Here is a 19,929-nt window from a genome sequence, read left to right as displayed (position 1 = left end):
GGATCTGCCCTGGGATGTGGAGGGACCTGAGTTGGGGCACCAATCAGTGGAGTGAGTGATGGACTGGCATGAAGCACATGTCGGGGCCCTGAGGCCCGCGAAATGTCGGCAGAAAAGCTCCATGTCCATGGCCGCCCAGTTCGTGAGGTGCTGGAATTGGACCAGTGAGGCGGCGGCTTTTGCTGAAAAGGAGCGATGGTAATCATAGAAAACCTGCCCACCGTACTTGTGGCCCAAGTCCGTAACCCTGTAAAGGTATGTATCCAACTCTTCCCGCCTTTCAGGGTGGACGGAGCAGATGACGTCCCTGAATAAGCTAAACGCGAGGACAAACTCTGTAATGGTTAGCTTCCTGTTGAGGCGGGGATCCCTCGCTTTGAGGACGATGGACATGTCGTCGCAAGCAATGGTCTTGCTCTCTACCGTGTCATGGGTAGCTATCAGGATGGACGCCAGATTGACGTCCTTGCCCTCTAAAATATCCTTCTTGATGTTGCTGGGGATAAAGTGGGCTGGAGCTACCTCGGGTGCGCAAAGGACCCTACCTGGGGGAACGAGCCCTGCCGTGGAGGCTACAGGCAACGGTGAGGCGGCACGCTCGGATGCCAGCCCCTGGTGGGACTCAACGGCCAGGAGTCTGGACTGCACGTCCGAGACTGAGGAGGCAATGGTGTTCATCATGGCATGTAATTGTGTCAGGGACACTTGTAAAGTGGACATGGAGACTTGCTCCAAGTCCGGGGCTGCTGGTTCAGCCATGAGTAGCCTAAATAATTCTGCTTTCCGGGCGGAAGCGGGGTGTTGGATCCCTCTCCTGTTGAGCTCCGCGATCAGCTTCGCGATTGTCCAACTCCTTAGTGATGAGGAGCTGGGCCGCTCGGATGCGGGTGTCTCAGGGATGGATAGGGCTTCCTCGATGTTGGAAATATGCGACATATCGTGGCTGCGAGGTGATAAACAAAAATTAATAGCTGAGCTGGAGGCCCCGTATGATAGGAGGATGACACCCGAGCCGTGAATGGTGGTAAAAGAAAAACTAGGGCGGGCGAGTGCCTAGAGCTGTGAAAAGGGGGTACTACTGTGGAGGACCTTACCAGACTAAGGCGTGAAAAGGCGTAAGAGCTACGAGGACGTGGCTACCGACAGGTGGTTTAAACATGGAAAAGAACACCAAACCTGGGGTCGTACCGTAGAAAAATAATATTGATCGAATCTGGAATAAAAAGTGACAGCGACAAAGAGTAGTAATTAACAGCGTGAACCTGGCCTGTAACCGGTAATGGATGAAAAACGTAAACCTGAAGCGTAACGGGAAATAAATACATAACAGAAACTCAAGCCTGACAACGTGACAGGCAACAGACGTGGTACAGTGGATACGTAAGCCTGAAACGTAACAGGCGACAAAATAAAAGAAAAAACGTAAGCCTGAAACGTAACAGGCAACATGATATATTAGAAACGTAAGCCGGAAACGTAACCGGCAACAGAAAAGGAAAAAACGTAAGCCCGAAACGTGACAGGCAACAGACATGATATATTAGAAACGTAAGCCCGTAACTGGCAACAGAAAGAAAAACGTAAGCCCGAAACATAACAGGCAACAGACATGATATATTAGAAACGTAAGCCTGAAAAGTAACAGGCAACAGACATGATATATTAGAAACGTAACCCTGAAACGTAACAGGCACTGACGGCAAATAATACGTAAGCCTGAAGCGTGACCGGCAAAAGATATGGTATGGAAAAAAAAAAAAACGTAAGCCCGTGGCGTCATGGGCAACAGATGGTAATAAATAATATGTAAGCCTGACACGGAACAGGCCACAGATATGGTAGAGCATGATATGACAAACCGTGAAACATGAAGAAAACCCGGCAACGAACATGGTGGGATGACATAGAAGCGAACCTGCAGTGTGACTGGTGACAGATACGGTGACTGAAAAATAAGTATTTACCGAAAACGTCCGCAGATGTAGCAGAGTGGAATAGGCGGCGGTCGACACGGGCGGAACTGTTTGAGAACCCTTGGCTGACGATATGTGGCTAGCACGGCAGAGTACCCAGGGTCTGCAACAATAATCAGTATCATGAGGAGGAGGGGGGGGGGGGGCCCGTAGCCAGTGGCGTACCGCCCATAGAGGCAGACCACGCCATTGCTATGGGGCCCGCGGCACTGGGGGGCCCGGAGCGCAGAGAAGGCCCCGCCCACACTATTTGGCCCCGCCCACTCATGGCAGCCTATAGCGATATGCGGCTGCTCTGCTTTTATGAGCCAACTATTCTTCCGCAATCGCCCCCCCCCCGCGCCAAAGTTTGACCAGATCCTGACCTCCTCCTGACCTGCTGATCCTGACTGCTGTCTGCTGTGGAATCAGACAGGATCAAACCAGCCTGCAACCAGCCTGGCCAATCAGCACAAGGCAATTCAACAGAGGCAGCTGCTGATTGGCCAGTGGCAGTGTGCGCAAGGGAGGCGGGAGAATTGGTTCGCCGTCGGCAGTGTGCCTGAGATGAGACGAAGAAGGAAGAAGCACCCTGTCCCTGGCTGGTCTGAAGAACCGTTCATCCGTCCTGACTCCTGCCTGAAGGCTGCCGTGTCACTGCCTGGCTCTGGCTGCCTGAGACGAGGGAGAGCAGACTGACAGTCAGCACTCAGCACAGCAGAGACCAGGTATGATCGAGTCGATGTCTTGATAATGTCAGATGCTCAGATTTTACCTGACAGGCCAGGCAGCAAGAGAGAGGAGGGGTGGGGAGGGAGGGGGACAGCCAGGACAGGGTGGGACATGCTTCAATCCCACTCCAGTGAGTCCTGTTGTCCTCTATGAGCCCCAAAATGCCCATGGGGGAGAAGTAGGAAGAAAGCACACTGTCCTGAGATTTTTTTGGGGGGGGGGCTCATAGAGGACAGTGTGCTTTCCTCCTACACCTACCTACTCCTTTCTAACAACTCCCCCCCCCCCCCCCCCAGGCATTTTGGAGGGCATTAGGGTTGGATGGATATTAACCCCTCTAACTCCTTGCTGCTAATGCTGAATGTGCACACTCAGCATCAGCAGCAAAGAGTTAAAGGGGTTTAAAAGAGTTAAGGAGTTTAAAGAGTTAAGTTTTAAGGAGTTAAAGGGGTAAAAATACATGTACATTTTATACGTTACTGGTTAATAATAAAATAAATTTTTTATCCCTAACAGTTTCAGTAGGTCATGTATAAATTTATTTCATGGGGGTGTGGCATGGGAGGAGCCAGGTCAGGTAGTGGGAGGGACCATGGTGGGTAGTGGGCGGGGTTAAGGGGCCCAATTCAGATTTTTGCGATGGGGTCCAGTGATTTCTATGTACGCCCCTGCCCGTAGCAGTCCATAGACTGCGCCATTTACCGACCCATGACCCAGGGATCCTTATGTCCCTGAGATCTGACGGAATACTCTGGTGGGCTGTGGATGACCTGCGTTTGTAGGACCTGAGATGGAGGGTAGCGGGAAGTGTTTGAATTGACCTTTTTTATTTTTTATTTATTTTTTTTTTTTTTTCATGGCCGGAGTGTACAGGTGCAGACAGAGTAATAGGGGGAGGAAGGGGGCGGGGAAGTTTCCCCGCGTCAGCTGCCTGCAGCTCAGGACGACAGAGGAGGGCACATGGGGATCATGTAATTTTACTATATCACCTATATCCCTCATGTTTGTTTTTGCTATTAATATGAGTTTTAACTATGCTGCTCACGTGTGCACCGAGCATTTTATGTATGAGAACACTTTTTTTTTTTATATAACTTTATTGACAACTAACAACAGCCGGCCGCCGGCCAGCAGCTGCGGCGGAGTGGAAGCGGCACCCCTGGTGCGGCCCTGGGTCTGGACGGACCCACCCCCGGGTGACAGGGCCTGGACCAGCAAAGCGGGCAGGCTGCTGCGGCGCCCGGAGCCGAGAGAGAGAGCCCGACACGAGACGCAGACCGGGACGCAGGCTCCGTTGCCAAGGCAACGGAGGCGCTGCCCGGCGTCCCACATAACCTGCACAGGCCGGCGCCTGAAGCGTGGATTGTGCCGGCCGCACCACCAGGAGTAGAAGGTGGGTAGTGATTGTACCGGGCGGAGGAGGAGAAGCACGCCGGGGAGGGGGTTCGGGAAGACAGTAATTAACTTACCCTGGCAGCCGGAACGAGCGGCGAGCATCGGTGGGGAACCCTCAGCAACTTACCTGATGAGCAGCACGGCAGGACAGGGCGTGATGTTAAAGCAGTGTCGGACTGGGGTGCCTAGGGCCCACCAGTGGAATTGATTTTGGTGGCCCACCCTAGAGCTGGAGATATAACTTGTTCATTTTTCAGTCTCGCACACATGAATGTATGCATTTTAGCACACAATACAGTAACAGTATGCTAAACAGAACAGTATTGTGCACTGCACTATATCAAATAGTTTCTCTTTAAAGGGAGTCTGTCAACACAGTTTCACCTTTTTAACCCTTCCCATAGCTTTCTAGCAGCATTACAGTTGATAAAAACGTTACCTTTATAAGCAATCGTGGACTTATAAAACTGGCAAAAATCATCTTAGTAGGATGTGCAAATGAGGGCTCGCAAGTGCCCAGGGGCCGCGTCAACCTCGTAGGTGCCCAGGCAGCTCTGCCTTATCATCGCTTCCCTCCGCCCAGTCTTTCCCTCTGCCCGCCCATCTTCTTACTTCTTCTTTCGACGAGATCCTGCGCACTGAGTCCGTTAGCCGGCGCATGCGCATTAATTACTGTGATGCCATACCAGGAATGGAATGCGCCGGCCGATGGATATCAGACCCCCACCAATCAGATACTGATGACCTATCCACAGTCATATGTGACTGATATCAGCCGCTCCTCTTATAACGCTCCAGCACTGATATAACCTCCAGAGACATTACATCACATGTGACTGATATCAGCCGCTCCTCTTATAACGCTCCAGCACTGATATAACCTCCAGAGACATTACATCACATGTGACTGATATCAGCCGCTCCTCTTATAACGCTCTAGTACTGATATAACCTCCAGAGACATTACATCACATGTGACTGATATCAGCCGCTCCTCTTATAACGCTCCAGCGCTGATATAACCTCCAGAGACATTACATCACATGTGACTGATATCAGCCGCTCCTCTTATAACGCTCCAGCACTGATATAACCTCCAGAGACATTACATCACATGTGACTGATATCAGCCGCTCCTCTTATAACGCTCTAGTACTGATATAACCTCCAGAGACATTACATCACATGTGACTGATATCAGCCGCTCCTCTTATAACGCTCCAGCGCTGATATAACCTCCAGAGACATTACATCACATGTGACTGATATCAGCCGCTCCTCTTATAACGCTCCAGCACTGATATAACCTCCAGAGACATTACATCACATGTGACTGATATCAGCCGCTCCTCTTATAACGCTCCAGCACTGATATAACCTCCAGAGACATTACATCACATGTGACTGATATCAGCCGCTCCTCTTATAACGCTCCAGAGCTGATATAATCTCCAGAGACATTACATCACATGTGACTGATATCAGCCGCTCCTCTTATAACGCTCCAGAGCTGATATAATCTCCAGAGACATTACATCACATGTGACTGATATCAGCCGCTCCTCTTATAACGCTCCAGAGCTGATATAATCTCCAGAGACATTACATCACATGTGACTGATATCAGCCGCTCCTCTTATAACGCTCCAGCGCTGATATAACCTCCAGAGACATTACATCACATGTGACTGATATCAGCCGCTCCTCTTATAACGCTCCAGCACTGATATAACCTCCAGAGACATTACATCACATGTGACTGATATCAGCCGCTCCTCTTATAACGCTCTAGTACTGCTATAACCTCCAGAGACATTACATCACATGTGACTGATATCAGCCGCTCCTCTTATAACGTTCCAGCACTGATATAACCTCCAGAGACATTACATCACATGTGACTGATATCAGCCGCTCCTCTTATAACGCTCTAGTACTGATATAACCTCCAGAGACAATACATCCTATGTGACTGATATCAGCCGCTCCTCTTATAACGCTCCAGCACTGATATAACCTCCAGAGACATTACATCACATGTGACTGATATCAGCCGCTCCTCTTATAACACTCTAGTACTGATATACCGTATTTTTCGCCCTATAAGATGCACCGGGGTTTTTGGGGAGGAAAATAAGAAAAAAAAATATTTTTAACCAAAAGGTGTGCTTTTGGTGGGTTTGGAACTAATGGTGGTCTGTGGATGGCACTATTACTGGGGATCTGTGAAGGACACTGTTATGGGGGGGATCTGTGAAGGACACTGTTATGGGGGGGGATCTGGGGATGGCACTGTTATGGGGGGGGGGATCTGGGGATGGCGCACTGTTATGGGGGATCTGTGGATGACGCACTGTTAGGCCTCATGCACACGACTGTTTTATTCCATGTCCGTTGTTCCGTTTTCGTGATTTTCTGCGGACCCATTGACTTTTAATGGGTTTGTTGAAAACTCGGCTAATGCACCGTTTGTCATCCGCGTCCGTGATCCCTGGTTCCAGTCCGTCAAAAAAATATAACCTGTCCTATTTTTTCCACGGAAAACGGTTTGCGGATCCATTCAAGTCAATGGGACCGTGAAAAAACGCGGAGGCACACAAGATTGTCATCCGTGTCCGCGTCAGTTTTTTCCCTATCATTTGCATGGCAAACTTGACTTAGATTTTTTTTTAACTTTCCTTCATGTCTGGTGATCCTCCAAAAATAAATGAAGACACACGGAAACAAAAACGGAAACGGATCACGGAACAATGGAACCCCATTTTGCGGAACGGAACACAACAACGGTCGTGTGCATGAGGCCTTATGGGGGATCTGTGGATGACGCACTGTTATGGGGGGGATCTGTGGATGACGCACTGTTATGGGGGGGATCTGTGGATGACGCACTGTTATGGGGGGGATCTGTGGATGACGCACTGTTATGGGGGGGATCTGTGGATGACGCACTGTTATGGGGGTATCTGTGACGGACACTGTTATTGGGGGGTATCTGTGGATGGCACTGTTATGGAGGTGGATCTGTGGATGGCACTGTTATGGAGGGGGATCTGTGGATGGCACTGTTATGGAGGGGGATCTGTGGATGGCACTGTTATGGAGGGGGATCTGTGGATGGCACTGTTATGGAGGGGGATCTGTGGATGGCACTGTTATGGAGGGGGATCTGTGGATGGCACTGTTATGGAGGGGGATCTGTGGATGGCACTGTTGTGGAGGGGGATCTGTGGGATGGCACTGTTGTGGAGGGGGATCTGTGGATGGCACTGTTATGGAGGGGGATCTGTGGGTGGCACTGTTATGGAGGGGGATCTGTGGGTGGCACTGTTATGGAGGGGGATCTGCGGGTGGCACTGTTATGGAGGGGGATCTGCGGGTGGCACTGTTATGGAGCGGGATCTGTGGGTGGCACTGTTATGGAGGGGGATCTGTGGGTGGCACTGTTATGGAGGGGGATCTGTGGATGGCACTGTTATTGAGGGGGATCTGCGGATGGCACTGTTATGGAGGGGGATCTGCGGGTGGCACTGTTATGGAGGGGGATCTGCGGGTGGCACTGTTATGGGGGGATCTGTGGATGACGCACTGTTATGGAGGGGGATCTATGACGGACACTGTTATGGAGAGGGGGATCTGTGGATGGCACTGTTATGGAGGGGGATCTGCGGGTGGCACTGTTATGGAGGGGGATCTGTGGGTGGCACTGTTATGGAGGGGGATCTGCGGGTGGCACTGTTATGGAGGGGGATCTGCGGGTGGCACTGTTATGGAGGGGGATCTGCGGGTGGCACAGTTATGGAGGGGGATCTGCGGGTGGCACAGTTATGGAGGGGGACCTGTGGGTGGCACTGTTATATATGTGCCATCACAGACCCCCCACCCCATAACAGTGCCATCCACAGACCCCCCCACCCCTTAACAGTGCCACCCACAGATGTCCCTCATAAAACTGTCATCCACAGATCCCCCCCCCACCGCTCCAGTATACAAATATAAAATGTCTGATTGAATTAAAAGTTATTACACATGCCCCCTCACTCCTAATATTACTGTACACCCTAACAGCTTCTGTACAACGCAGGCAGGCCGGGCGGCCAGCGCGTCACTCACTGACGTCACGTGCCTGCGCCGCCTGCTTGATTCATAAAGTAGGCGGCGCAGGCACGTGACATCGGGGAGTTATGCTGCTGTTAGGGTGTATGGTAATATTAAAAGTGGGGGGGGGGGCATGTTTAATCACTTTTAATTGAATGAGACATTTTATATTTGAATATTGCAGCACCGGAGCGGCGGGGCCGGAGTACAGTGACTGCACCCAGTCCCTCCCCGCTCTCGTATACATCGCAGCCTGTAAAAATGTCAGCATTCACCCCATAAGACGCAGGGGCATTTTCCCATTTTTTGGGGGAAAAAAGTGCGTTTTATAGGGCGAAAAATACGGTAACCTCCAGAGACATTACATCATATGTGACTGATATCAGCCGCTCCTCTTATAACGCTCCAACGCTGATATAACCTTCAGAGACATTACATCCTATGTGACTGATATCAGCTGCTCCTCTTATATCGCTCCAGTACTGAGATAACCTCCAGAGCAGGGGCGTACATACAGGGGTCGCGGCTGGGCCCGGCACTCCAGGGGGCCCGGCCGCCTGTGGACCCCTGGCCCCGCCCTGCAGTAGTGCTGTGCCTGTATAAAGGCTGTTTCACACGAGCGAGTCGATTGCGGGAATCACGCTCCGTGTGTGAGTGTGAACCTCCGCTCTGCTCATAGTGACATAAAGCGGTCAGTATGATTCTGTGGAAAAAAGGCCATGCAGAGACACATAGCATTATAAATCATGATAATGCCGTGCGCTCCTGCAAGTCCAGAGCGGAGGATCACACTCACACACGGAGCGCGATTCCCGCAATGGACTCGCTCGTGTAAACAGCCTTAATCCGGGCGGCCGACCCGGGGCCCGCCACCCAGTGTTGCGTTTCTGCGCTGCAGTGCCAGGCCAGGCCAGCCCTACCCTCCTTGAGTGAGAGTCTCCTCCCCCTGATTCTCCTCCCCGTGCAGGTGCGGCGTGCCTAGTCATTTCCTGTTGGGCGGCCGCACCGGACACAACGTTTCCCTAGGCTGCGCAGGTGCACAACAACGCCGAGACGCAGCAGGAAGAAGGCACCGGAGAGCGTGAAGAAGCCGGTGCCGGTTCGGAAGTGAAGATAAGATTTGTAAAAAAAAAAAAAAAAAAGGTCTTCATAATTGCTCACCTCATTTATGGTGAGTGAGTTCAGAGTACACTCAGAGTAGGGTCTGATGGGGTCTGATGGGGGCTGGCTTTATAACTAGCTCTGCTATATTTCTGTAGCCTGCAACCTCTGACTGCCCAGTTGGGCTGAAACTACTACACCCAGCATGTTCTGGCAGTAATAGTAAATGGATATTGGTGCAATTCTGAGCTACTAGTCTATATAATATTATATAGTAGCTCAGAATTGCACCAATATCCATTTACTATTACTGCCAGAACATGCTGGGTGTAGTAGTTTCAGCCCAACTGGGCAGTCAGAGGTTGCAGGCTACAGAAATATAGCAGAGTTAGGCTACTTTCACACTGGTGTTTCTGGGTCCGCCTGTGAGATCCGTTTCAGGGCTCTCACAAGCGGTCCAAGACGAATCAGTTCAGCCCCAATGCATTCTGAATGGATGCGGATCCGCTCAGAATGCATCAGTTTGCCTCCGTTCAGCCTCTATTCCGCTCCGGAGGCGGACACCAAAACGCTGCTTGCAGCCAAACGGATCTGTTCTGAACGGATACATGCATTTGCATTATAGGTGCAGATCCGTCTGTGCAGATTTGTTTTGGTGTCCGCCTGGCGATGCGGAGCCAAACGGATCCGTCCTGACTTACAATGTAAGTCAATGAGGACGGATCCGTTTTCACTGACACAATATGGTGCAATTGAAAACGGATCCGCCTCCCATTGACTTTCAGTGTAAGTCAAAATGGATCCGTTTGCATTATCTTTTTTTTTTTGTTCATGGTAATGCAAACAGATGCCTTCTGAACGGATACAAGCATTTGCATTATCGGTGCGGATCCGTCTGTGCAGATACCAGACGGATCCGCACCTAACGCAGGTGTGAAAGTAGCCTAAGGCTGCATTCACACGTCTGTGGTGTGTTGCGGACCCGAATCCGCAACACACCAGCCCGGCGCCCCCATAGAAATGCCTATTCTTGTCCGCAAGCTGCGGACAAGAATAGGACATGCTCTATCTTCTTGTGGAGCTGCGGACCCAAAATCAGGGCCGCACTCCGCAATTGCGGCTGCAGACAGCACACTGTGTGCTGTCCGCATCCATTCCGTCCCCATAGAGAATGAATGGGTCCGCACCTATTCCGCAAAATTGCGGAAAGGATGCGGACCCATTTTGCGGACGTGTAAATGGAGCCTAACTCTGCTGCTGGTGGAGGGAGGTTGGGGGGGGGGGGGGCGGCGACGGGAAGGGGGCCCCATGGTTCAGTTTTACACCGGGGCCCCATGGATTGTGTGCTCCAGAGACATTACATATTATGTGACATTACATATTATGTGGGGGTGAGGGGCTGGGAAAGTGTGAAATGCCACTGATGAGAGGGAAGAGGGGGACACTGGGAGACATGACTTCTTGCCCTGTATAAAGTATAGGTGAGATAGTTGGTGGGAAAGGTCTGTGAGGGGCTGGAACAACAGGGACACAAGATGTGCCGGGGCAGCAGCTTCAGGACTCTCTTCCCACTTCCCTCCCACAGTAACTTACCCCAGTGCTGCTGTGTGGAGTAGTGGGACCAGTGAGAGAAGAGAACTTTATACTGGAGGTAGGCAGAGTGACTCAGAGAGAGCAGCGTCTCCATCTCCTGCTGCTGCCTCGGCTGTCGGCTCCTCTGGCTCCGCCCCCTCCTCACACAGGATGGAATCTCACACTGCAGAGAGGAGGGGGGGAGCTGTCTGCTCATGTCGGGTCGGTGAAGTTTACTTTGGAGAAAGGGACAAGCGCTGCAAAGTATTGTGCTGTCCCTTTCACCAAAGTAAAATGATGTGTGCCAGTGCTGCAGTCCAGCCCCTGATAACAGCCAGGCGCCTGAAACTGAAAGTATAGTAACTGCCCTGCCCCTGCTGGTGGCTCTGGCTGCAGTATAAGCAGACAGGCAAGGGGCCCACCGGGCATTTCACCGGCTTCCCGGTGAGCCAGTCCGAGCCTGTGTTAAAGGCACCAAAAAACGCACGCAAATGGGGAGAGGGCGTGCCTCCTTTTAAGTGCGCCTACGCCCCTCCCACAAATGCAGGCTGACATGTCAGCCTTAAGCTACATGTAGTTAAAACATCATTGATAATATAGTAAAGACGTGTATTACGTACTTAAGATAAATGATAGGTAAAAACAATACAGAGTAAAACCCTGGTTAACTCACTTCACAGGGGGGTTTGCCACCAGGATAAAGCTCAAGACACCTGGGGCATAACCCCCCAAGCCGGAATGGCCTGTAGTATGTTGGAGATTGACATCAGCGCTCCAGTCGTACCATAAAGATGATAAACAGGACGTGGGTCAGCAACTTCATCAATCGCTTTATTTTAAAGATATGCGATATGCCAGATTGTGACCTAATATCTGTTCACCAAGTGTATAGCTGAGCTAGCACTATTCATAGCTGCCTTCTCTATCTTTTTCGCAATCTCACCCCCCCTGTTCCCTTTGACCATTTCCCTCCATTGCGCCTCTGGTTCAACACTACCTTTCGGGATACGTTATACCCAGGTAGCTTTTGTTAACCTCCTCCTCTTTTTTCTTTCCTTTATACATATCCACTGTCAGAGGGTTGAAGCCAGGTTTCTGTAAGGGCTAGCAAGTTCAGAGAGCGTGAGAGGAAGAAATGGGGGATTGTGGGTAGTTTTTTTACGGACCGACCGTGCGTTCCAGAGTGTGCAGTTAAAAGAGACTGGAGAGGACGTGCAGTGAACATTAGGCCTCATGCACACGACCGTTGTGTGCATCCGCGTCCGTGGTTCCGTTTTCCATTTTTTTTCGCGGCTCCATTGACTTTCAATGGGTCCGTGGAAAAAAATCGAAAAATGCACCGTTTGGCAGCCGCATCCGTGATCCGTGTTTCCTGGCCGTGAAAAAAATAGGACCTGTCCTATTTTTTTCACGGTCAACGGTTCTCGGACCCATTGAAGTCAATGCGTCCGTGAAAAATCACGGATGCACACAAGATTGTCATCCGCGTCCGTGATCCGTGTCTGTTTTTCCTATCATTTTCAATGCAAACTTGACTTTTTTTTTTTTTTTTTTCACTTTTCATGTCCGTGGATCCTCCAAAAATCAAGGAAGACCCACGGAAGAAAAAACGGTCACGGATCAACGGAAATCCGTTTTGAGGACCGCGAAAAAAAACGTCCGTGTGCATGAGGCCTTAATCTGATTTTTGGAGTTTGTGTGTGTGGCAGAGGAGAAGTTAGCAACAGAGGGAGGGCCAGGATTTGGTGAAATATCCCCTGCAGCTAGTAGCAGGAGAACAGAAAGAGACAGCAAGTGGTTGAAAGATTTATATTGGTGTTTTTTATGCTGCACCGTGGAGGAAGATGGGTCAGTGTAATGTATGAGGGTATAAAGTGTATGGGAACTGAACAAGGGACTGATGTGGAGAGAAGGGAGAGAGGGTGGAAGGTCTGGTTGAATTTGAAAGTAGACAGCCATAGTGATGAGAAGAGCAGCCAGAGCCTGAGTGAGACAATAGCGTAGCATACCTGTGCGGTGTGTAACTTTGTTTGAGTAGTACACACAGCATCTCCGTCTCCTGCCATCAATAACTGCCAAGCGCTTAGGCGAAATGGCACTTTGGCAGAGATGGCGCTTTCGGCTCGTGCTGACGCCTGCGAGTGCTTCCCCTTAGTCTGTGTCTATATTTATAGGAAGTGTGATCACAGAACTAGGGGTAATTTAGCTCATTAATCAATTAATCACTGAAGTAAGGCACATGAGAAGAGATGCTTTATGTAGGTAAACACACAAAGCTAAGGATCTGGATGGGCCACAAAATCACTACAGATCACAAGCATTACAGCAGTCACATAAATTACAGGTCAGTTGGAAGAACATCTCTAGGACTAATCACAAGGATATCACACTTGCAGAAAATAGTATACATTGATGAATATGCAAAGTTCTATACCAGGGGAGATGAAAGCTGCACTATTAGGCCTCTTTCAGACGGGCGTTGCGGAAAAATGTCCGGGTGCGTTGCGGGAACACCCGCGATTTTTCCGCACGAGTGCAAAACCTTGTAATGCGTTTTGCACTCGCGTGAGAAAAATCGCGCGTGTTTGGTACCCAAACCCGAACTTCTTCACAGAAGTTCGGGCTTGGGATCGGTGTTCTGTAAATAGTATTATTTTCCCTTATAACATGGTTATAAGGGAAAATAATAGCATTCTGAATACAGAATGCTAAGTAAAACAGGGCTGGAGGGGGTTAAAAAAAATAAAAAATAATTTAACTCACCTTAATCCACTTGTTCGCGATGCCGGGCATCTCCGTCTGACTCTTTTACTGTCTAGGACCTGTGGAGAGCATTAACTATAGTTTAAGGACCTGGGATGACGTCACTCTGGTCATCACATGGTACGTCACATGATCTTTTACCATGGTGAATCACCATGGTAAAAGATCATGTGACGTACCATGTGATGACCGGAGTGACGTCATCCCAGGTCCTTAAACTATAGTTAATGCTCTCCACAGGTCCTAGACAGTAAAAAAGTCAGACGGAGATGCCGGCTACGCAAGCAAGTGGATAAAGGTGAGTTAAATGACTTTTTATTTTGGGATCGGTGTTCTGTAAATAGTATTATTTTCCCTTATAACATGGTTATAAGGGAAAATAATAGCATTCTGAATACAGAATGCTAAGTAAAACAGGGCTGGAGGGGGTTAAAAAAAATAAAAAATAATTTAACTCACCTTAATCCACTTGTTCGCGATGCCGGGCATCTCCGTCTGACTCTTTTACTGTCTAGGACCTGTGGAGAGCATTAACTATAGTTTAAGGACCTGGGATGACGTCACTCTGGTCATCACATGGTACGTCACATGATCTTTTACCATGGTGAATCACCATGGTAAAAGATCATGTGACGTACCATGTGATGACCGGAGTGACGTCATCCCAGGTCCTTAAACTATAGTTAATGCTCTCCACAGGTCCTAGACAGTAAAAAAGTCAGACGGAGATGCCGGCTACGCAAGCAAGTGGATAAAGGTGAGTTAAATGACTTTTTATTTTTTTTTAACCCCTCCAGCCCTGTTTTACTTTGCATTCTGTATTCAGAATGCTATTATTTTACCTTATAACCATGTTATAAGGGAAAATAATAAGGTTCGGGTCTCCATCCCGATCGTCTCCTAGCAACCGTGCGTGAAAATCGCACCGCATCCGCACTTGCTTGCGGATGCTTGCGATTTTCACGCAACCCCATTCATTTCTATGGGGCCTGCGTTACGTGAAAAACGCACAAAGAGGAGCATGCTGCGATTTTCACGCAACGCAAAAGTGATGCGTGAAAATCACCGCTCGTGTGCACAGCCCCATAGAAATGAATGGGTCAGTATTCAGTGCGGGTGCAATGCGTTCACCTCCCGCATCGCATCCGCGCGGAATACTCGCTCGTGTGAAAGGGGCCTTAGGCTTGTGGAAAGCTGGGTGAAGCAATATTGTCCAAATGCAATGCAGACATACCTGTGTGAAGAGAGGAGAGAAGAATGTTTTATAACTGCCATGAATAACTGCCAAACGCTTAGGCAAAATGGCGCTTTGGCAGAGATGGTGCTTTTGGCTCGTGCTGACGCCTGCGAGACATTGCCTGCTCTAAACAAACAACCGACAAGGACTTCTGGGCGATTTCCGCTGTAAAGAGTGCAGAACTGTAAATGCAGCTCTGGATTATAATACAGGGTGTAATTTAAGGTTGAGATGTGTTAGCGTGTGTATTGAGAAAAAATGGCAACACTTCTACAATTCTCTGTCCATATGAACTGATTTCTTTTTCTGCTCTTGCAATGTGTGTTCTTCATCATCGCCATGTCTCTTTGTTTTTAGTGTCCATCGCCGCCCCCGCCATTCAGTGTGATCTTAGTAAAATAGCCATCGCTGGGGGTGCATATAATCTGACCGATGGTGCTAATATTGGCAGTAAGGTGGTGTACACCTGCCCTAAAGGACACTACCCGCACCCGTTTCCCTCACGAGAGTGCCTCTTCAACGGTCAATGGTCGAATGCGAAAGAGAAGTCCCAGTGTAGACGTAAGTGACCATGTATCTGCTGACTGACACCATTATCAGGGGTATAGCTATAGAGGGTGCAGAGGTAGGAATAGCACCTGGGCCCTGGTGCCTGTGAGGGCCTGAAGGCTCCTTTGCCACATAAGGTGACACCAGCATCATAAATGGCACCTGGTAGGTGGGATGTAGAGACTTTACATTTGGGCCTCGGAGCTTCAAGTTATACTTCTGGTATTAAAGACTATAACGTATGTGACACTTGCAGTGTTGGGTTTTGGCCTCCCAGAGGCTTTATATAAGGTTGTATTTGGGGCCCATTACTGTTACATTTACCCCTGATTCCATCCCTTCATATGAGGTTCAGACAACCAGTATGGCATCCCATAGTTGTGAACAGACCCGAATTTGCAGGGACTGTCCCTAATTTTTAGCAATAAGTAGAAGAAGTGTAATCAGCGATCACTTTTCGACTTTAATAAATGATCACTTGATCAAAATACAGGCAGATGTGACGCGTTTTGGCTAAACAGCCTTTGGTTGTTTAGCCGAAACGTGTCAGTTCTGCCTATACTTTGTTTATGGCAATGAAGTGAAGATTTATTAGCATCAGAAGGTGAGTGCTGATCCACATCTTCTACTTGGATGTATGAGCCTGCAACCCGGGATACGAGCACCACCACCTTCTTCTAGAGTGCCGACCGATTATTTCTACTCATTTTTATAGACAGCCCCTGCAAATTTGGGCTTTCCCATGCCGAAAATTGGTGTGGCTTACGTGTACCCTGCCCACAATGGGTAGTCCTGTGCTGTTTGGGGGGGCGTTTCCAGGGAAGGGTCCCTAAGTCACCTTCTGTAATGTTGGGAAGTATGGCTTCCATATTGAGCATTTATTTGTTTGTTTTCCCCCCCACAGGCGTGGAGTGCCCCAGACCAGTCATGTTTGATAATGGAGAGGTCTATCCCAGGAAAGCAAAATATTTTGTCGGAGACGTCTTGAACTTTGAGTGCTGGGGAGGATTTGAAATGTTTGGACCTGAAAGCCGCACTTGTCAGGCAAATGGCAAATGGAGTGGAATTGATGCGAAATGTGACGATAAAGGTCAAAATACTTAAAATGTCTAATAATTAAATATGTAAGATAAGCTTAAATACATAATACAGTAATATAATGTACAATGTACAATACACCAGCAGTGAAGGAGACCACACTGCACCTACATGGCCACCTCTTCCTTCATTGCTATGGGATTTGCGAAAATAGGCAATGAGCGTATTCAGTCAGTTTCAGAAGTCCCATAGCAGTGAATGGAGAGCAGTAGAGTTGAGCGGACACCTGGATGTTCGGGTTTGGCAGGTTCGGCCGAACTTGAAAAAAAAGTTTGCAGCCCTCTAGCCCTGGAAAGAGCTAGAGGGCTGCAAAAGGCAGCAAAATGTGCTTAAGAGCATTGCAAATGCTCTGCAAACAAATGTGGATAGGGAAATGAATTAAAAAAACATGAAAGACCTTAAAAAAATAAAAATTAGGAATGATGTAGGAGGAAGAGGTTGAGGAGGTGGTGAATGGGTGGATGTGGCGGTGTAGGCTCACGTGGCGGTCTAGGTGGAAGCGGAGGCGAAGGAGGAATAGGTAGCCAACACAGATGTGTGTTATTTTGCATTTTTACATAGGGATATCCCCCAAAATATTGGGACATATAAAAAAAAAAAAAGGAATAAGTGCACTTGAGTACAAGGATGGATGGTTGAGGCTGTTAGAACTGTCTATTCTGCACAAGGTACAGACAAGTCTTGTGGGATCCAGGCCTGGTTCATTTTAATGAACGTGAGCTTGTCCACGTTGGCTGTGGACAGGCGGCTGCGTCTGTCTGTAATGACGCCTCCTGCCGTGCTAAATACACGTTCAGAGAGTACACTGGCTGCAGGGCAGGCCAGCACCTCCAAGGCATACAGGGCAAGCTCTGGCCATGTGGACAATTTGGAGACCCAGAAGTTGAATGGGGCAGAACCATCAGTCAGTACGTGTAGTCAGGTGCACAGGTACTGTTCCACCATGTTGTTCAAATGCTGCCTCCTGCTAACACGCTCCATATCAGCAGTTGGGGCCGGTTGTTGCGGCGAGGTGACAAAGCTTTTCCACATGTCGGCCATGCTAACCCTGCCTTCTGAGGTGCTGGCGCTGACACAGCTGCGTTGGCGACCTCTTCCTCCTCCCCTGACTTCGCCTTGTGCTTCCACTTGTCCGCCGGTGTCAGTCGGGAATGCTCTCAGGAGCGCGTCTACCAGCGTGCGCCAGTAGTCTCGCATCTTCCAATCACTCTCCAGTGAGGGAATTAAGGACGGCACATTATCTTTGTAACAGGGATCCAGCAGGGTGGCCACCCAGTAGTCCGCACACGTTAAAATGTGGGCAACTCTGCAGTCATTGCGCAGGCACTGCGGCATGTAGTCGCTCATGTGTGCCAGGCTTCCCAGAGGTAAGAACAAGCTGTGCTCTGTGGGAGGCGTATCGTCTGTGTCCTCCGTATCCCCCCAGCCACGCACCAGTGATGGGCCTGAGCTGCGTTGGGTGCCACCCCGCTGTGAACATGCTTCATCCCCATCCTCCTCCTCATCTTCCTCGTCCTCCAGTAGTGGGCCCTGTCTGGCCACATTTGTACCTGGCCTCTGCTGTTGCAAAAAACCTCCCTCTGAGCCACTTCTAAAAGACTGGCCTGAAAGTGTTAAAGATGACCCCTCTTCCTCCTCCTCGTCCTGGGCCACATCCTCTTCCATCATCGCCCTAAGTGTTTTCTCAAGAAGACATAGAAGTGGTATTGTAACGCTGATAACGGCGTCATCGCCACTGGCCATGTTGGTGGAGTACTCGAAACAGAGCAACAGGGCACACAGGTCTCGCATGGAGGCACAGTCATTGGTGGTGAAGTGGTGCTGTTCCGCAGTGCGACTCACCCGTGCGTGCTGCAGCTGAAACTCCACTATGGCCTGCTGCTGCTCGTACAGTCTCTCCAGCATGTGCAAGGTGGAGTTTCACCTGGTGGGCACGTCGCATATGAGGCGGTGAGCGGGAAGGCCGAAGTTACGCTGTAGAGCAGACAGCCGAGCGGCGGCAGGGTGAGAACGCCGGAAGCGCGCACAGACGGCCCGCACTTTATGCAGCAGCTCTGACATGTCGGGGTAGTTGTGAATGAATTTCTGCACCACCAAATTCAGCACATGCGCCAGGCAAGGGATGTGCGTCAAACCGGCTAGTCCCAGAGCTGCAGCGAGATTTCGCCCATTATCGCACACCACCAGGCCGGGCTTGAGGCTCACTGGCAGCAACCACTCGTCGGTCTGTTGTTCTATACCCCGCCACAACTCCTGCGCGGTGTGGGGCCTGTCCCCGAAACACATCAGTTTCAGAACGGCCTGCTGACGTTTACCCCTGGCTGTGTTGAAGTTGGTGGTGAAGGTGTGTGGCTGACTGGATGAGCAGGTGGAAGAAAAGGAGGAGGAAGCCGAGTAGGAGGAGGAGGCAACAGGAGGCAAAGAATGTTGCCCTGCGATCCTTGGCGGCGGAAGGACGTGCGCCAAACAGCTCTTCGCCTGGGGCCCAACCGCCACTACATTTACCCAGTGTGCAGTTAGGGAGATATAGCGTCCCTGGCCGTGTTTACTGGTCCACGTATCTATGGTTAGGTGGACCTTGCCACAGATGGCGTTGCGCAGTGCACACTTGATTTTATCCGAGACTTGGTTGTGCAGGGAAGGCACGGCTCTCCTGGAGAAGTAGTGGCGGCTGGGAATGACTTACTGTGGGACAGCAAGCGACGTGAGCTGTTTGAAGCTGTCCGTCTCCACCAGGCCAGTAGTTTAGAAATTTCAAAGGCCAGTAGTTTAGAAATGCTGGCATTCAGGGCCAGGGATCGAGGGTGGCTAGGTGTGAATTTACGCTTTCTCTAAAAGGTTTGTGAGATGGAGAGCTGAACGCTTCCGTGTGACATGGTGGAGATGCTTGGTGATGGCAGTGGTGGTGTTGGTGGCACATCCTCTGTTTGCTGGGCGGCAGGTGCCAACGTTCCTTCAGAGGCGGAGGAAGAGACCGAGGCAGCAGCAGAAGAGGGAGCAGGAGGGGCCTGAGCCCTTTCTTGGTTTTGAAGGTGCTTACTCCACTGCAGCCCGTGTCTCGCATGTAGATGCTTGGTCATGCAGGTTGTGCTAAGGTTCAGAACATTAATGCCTCGCTTCAGGCTCTCATGGCACAGCGTGCAAACCACTCGGGTCTTTTCGTCAGCACATTGTGTGAAGAAGTGCCATGCCAGGGAACTCCTTGAAGCTGCCTTTGGTGTGCTCGGTCCCTGGTGACGGTGGCCAGTAGCAGGCGAACTGTTTTGGCGACGGCTGCTCTGCTTTTGCACCCTGCTCCCTCTTTTGCTACGCTGTTGGCTCGGTCTCACCACTGCCTCTTCCTCCGAACTCTGAAAGTCAGTGGCACGACCTTCATTCCATGTGGGGTCTAGGACCTGATCGTCCCCTGCATCGTCTTCCACCCAGTCTTCCTCC

At 50.1% G+C, this 19,929-nt stretch overlaps 1 protein-coding gene across 1 annotated transcript in view; it reads left to right on the top strand.

Moving 5' to 3' along the window:
- Positions 1 to 19,929, top strand: part of LOC120977484 (complement factor B-like) — a 160,659-nt gene that overhangs the window by 16,858 nt on the left and 123,872 nt on the right. Inside the window, exons 2-3 of the mRNA XM_040405448.1 lie at positions 15,205 to 15,408; positions 16,301 to 16,486. Of these exons, the coding sequence (XP_040261382.1) occupies positions 15,205 to 15,408; positions 16,301 to 16,486 (390 nt within the window). The remainder of the gene's footprint in view (positions 1 to 15,204; positions 15,409 to 16,300; positions 16,487 to 19,929) is intronic.

Source organism: Bufo bufo, chromosome 8 (assembly GCF_905171765.1).
Source record: "Bufo bufo chromosome 8, aBufBuf1.1, whole genome shotgun sequence".
Classification (NCBI taxonomy): domain Eukaryota; kingdom Metazoa; phylum Chordata; class Amphibia; order Anura; family Bufonidae; genus Bufo; species Bufo bufo.
The sequence above is the reverse complement of the archived record's forward strand: the minus strand, read 5'-3'. Positions and strand labels throughout refer to the sequence as shown.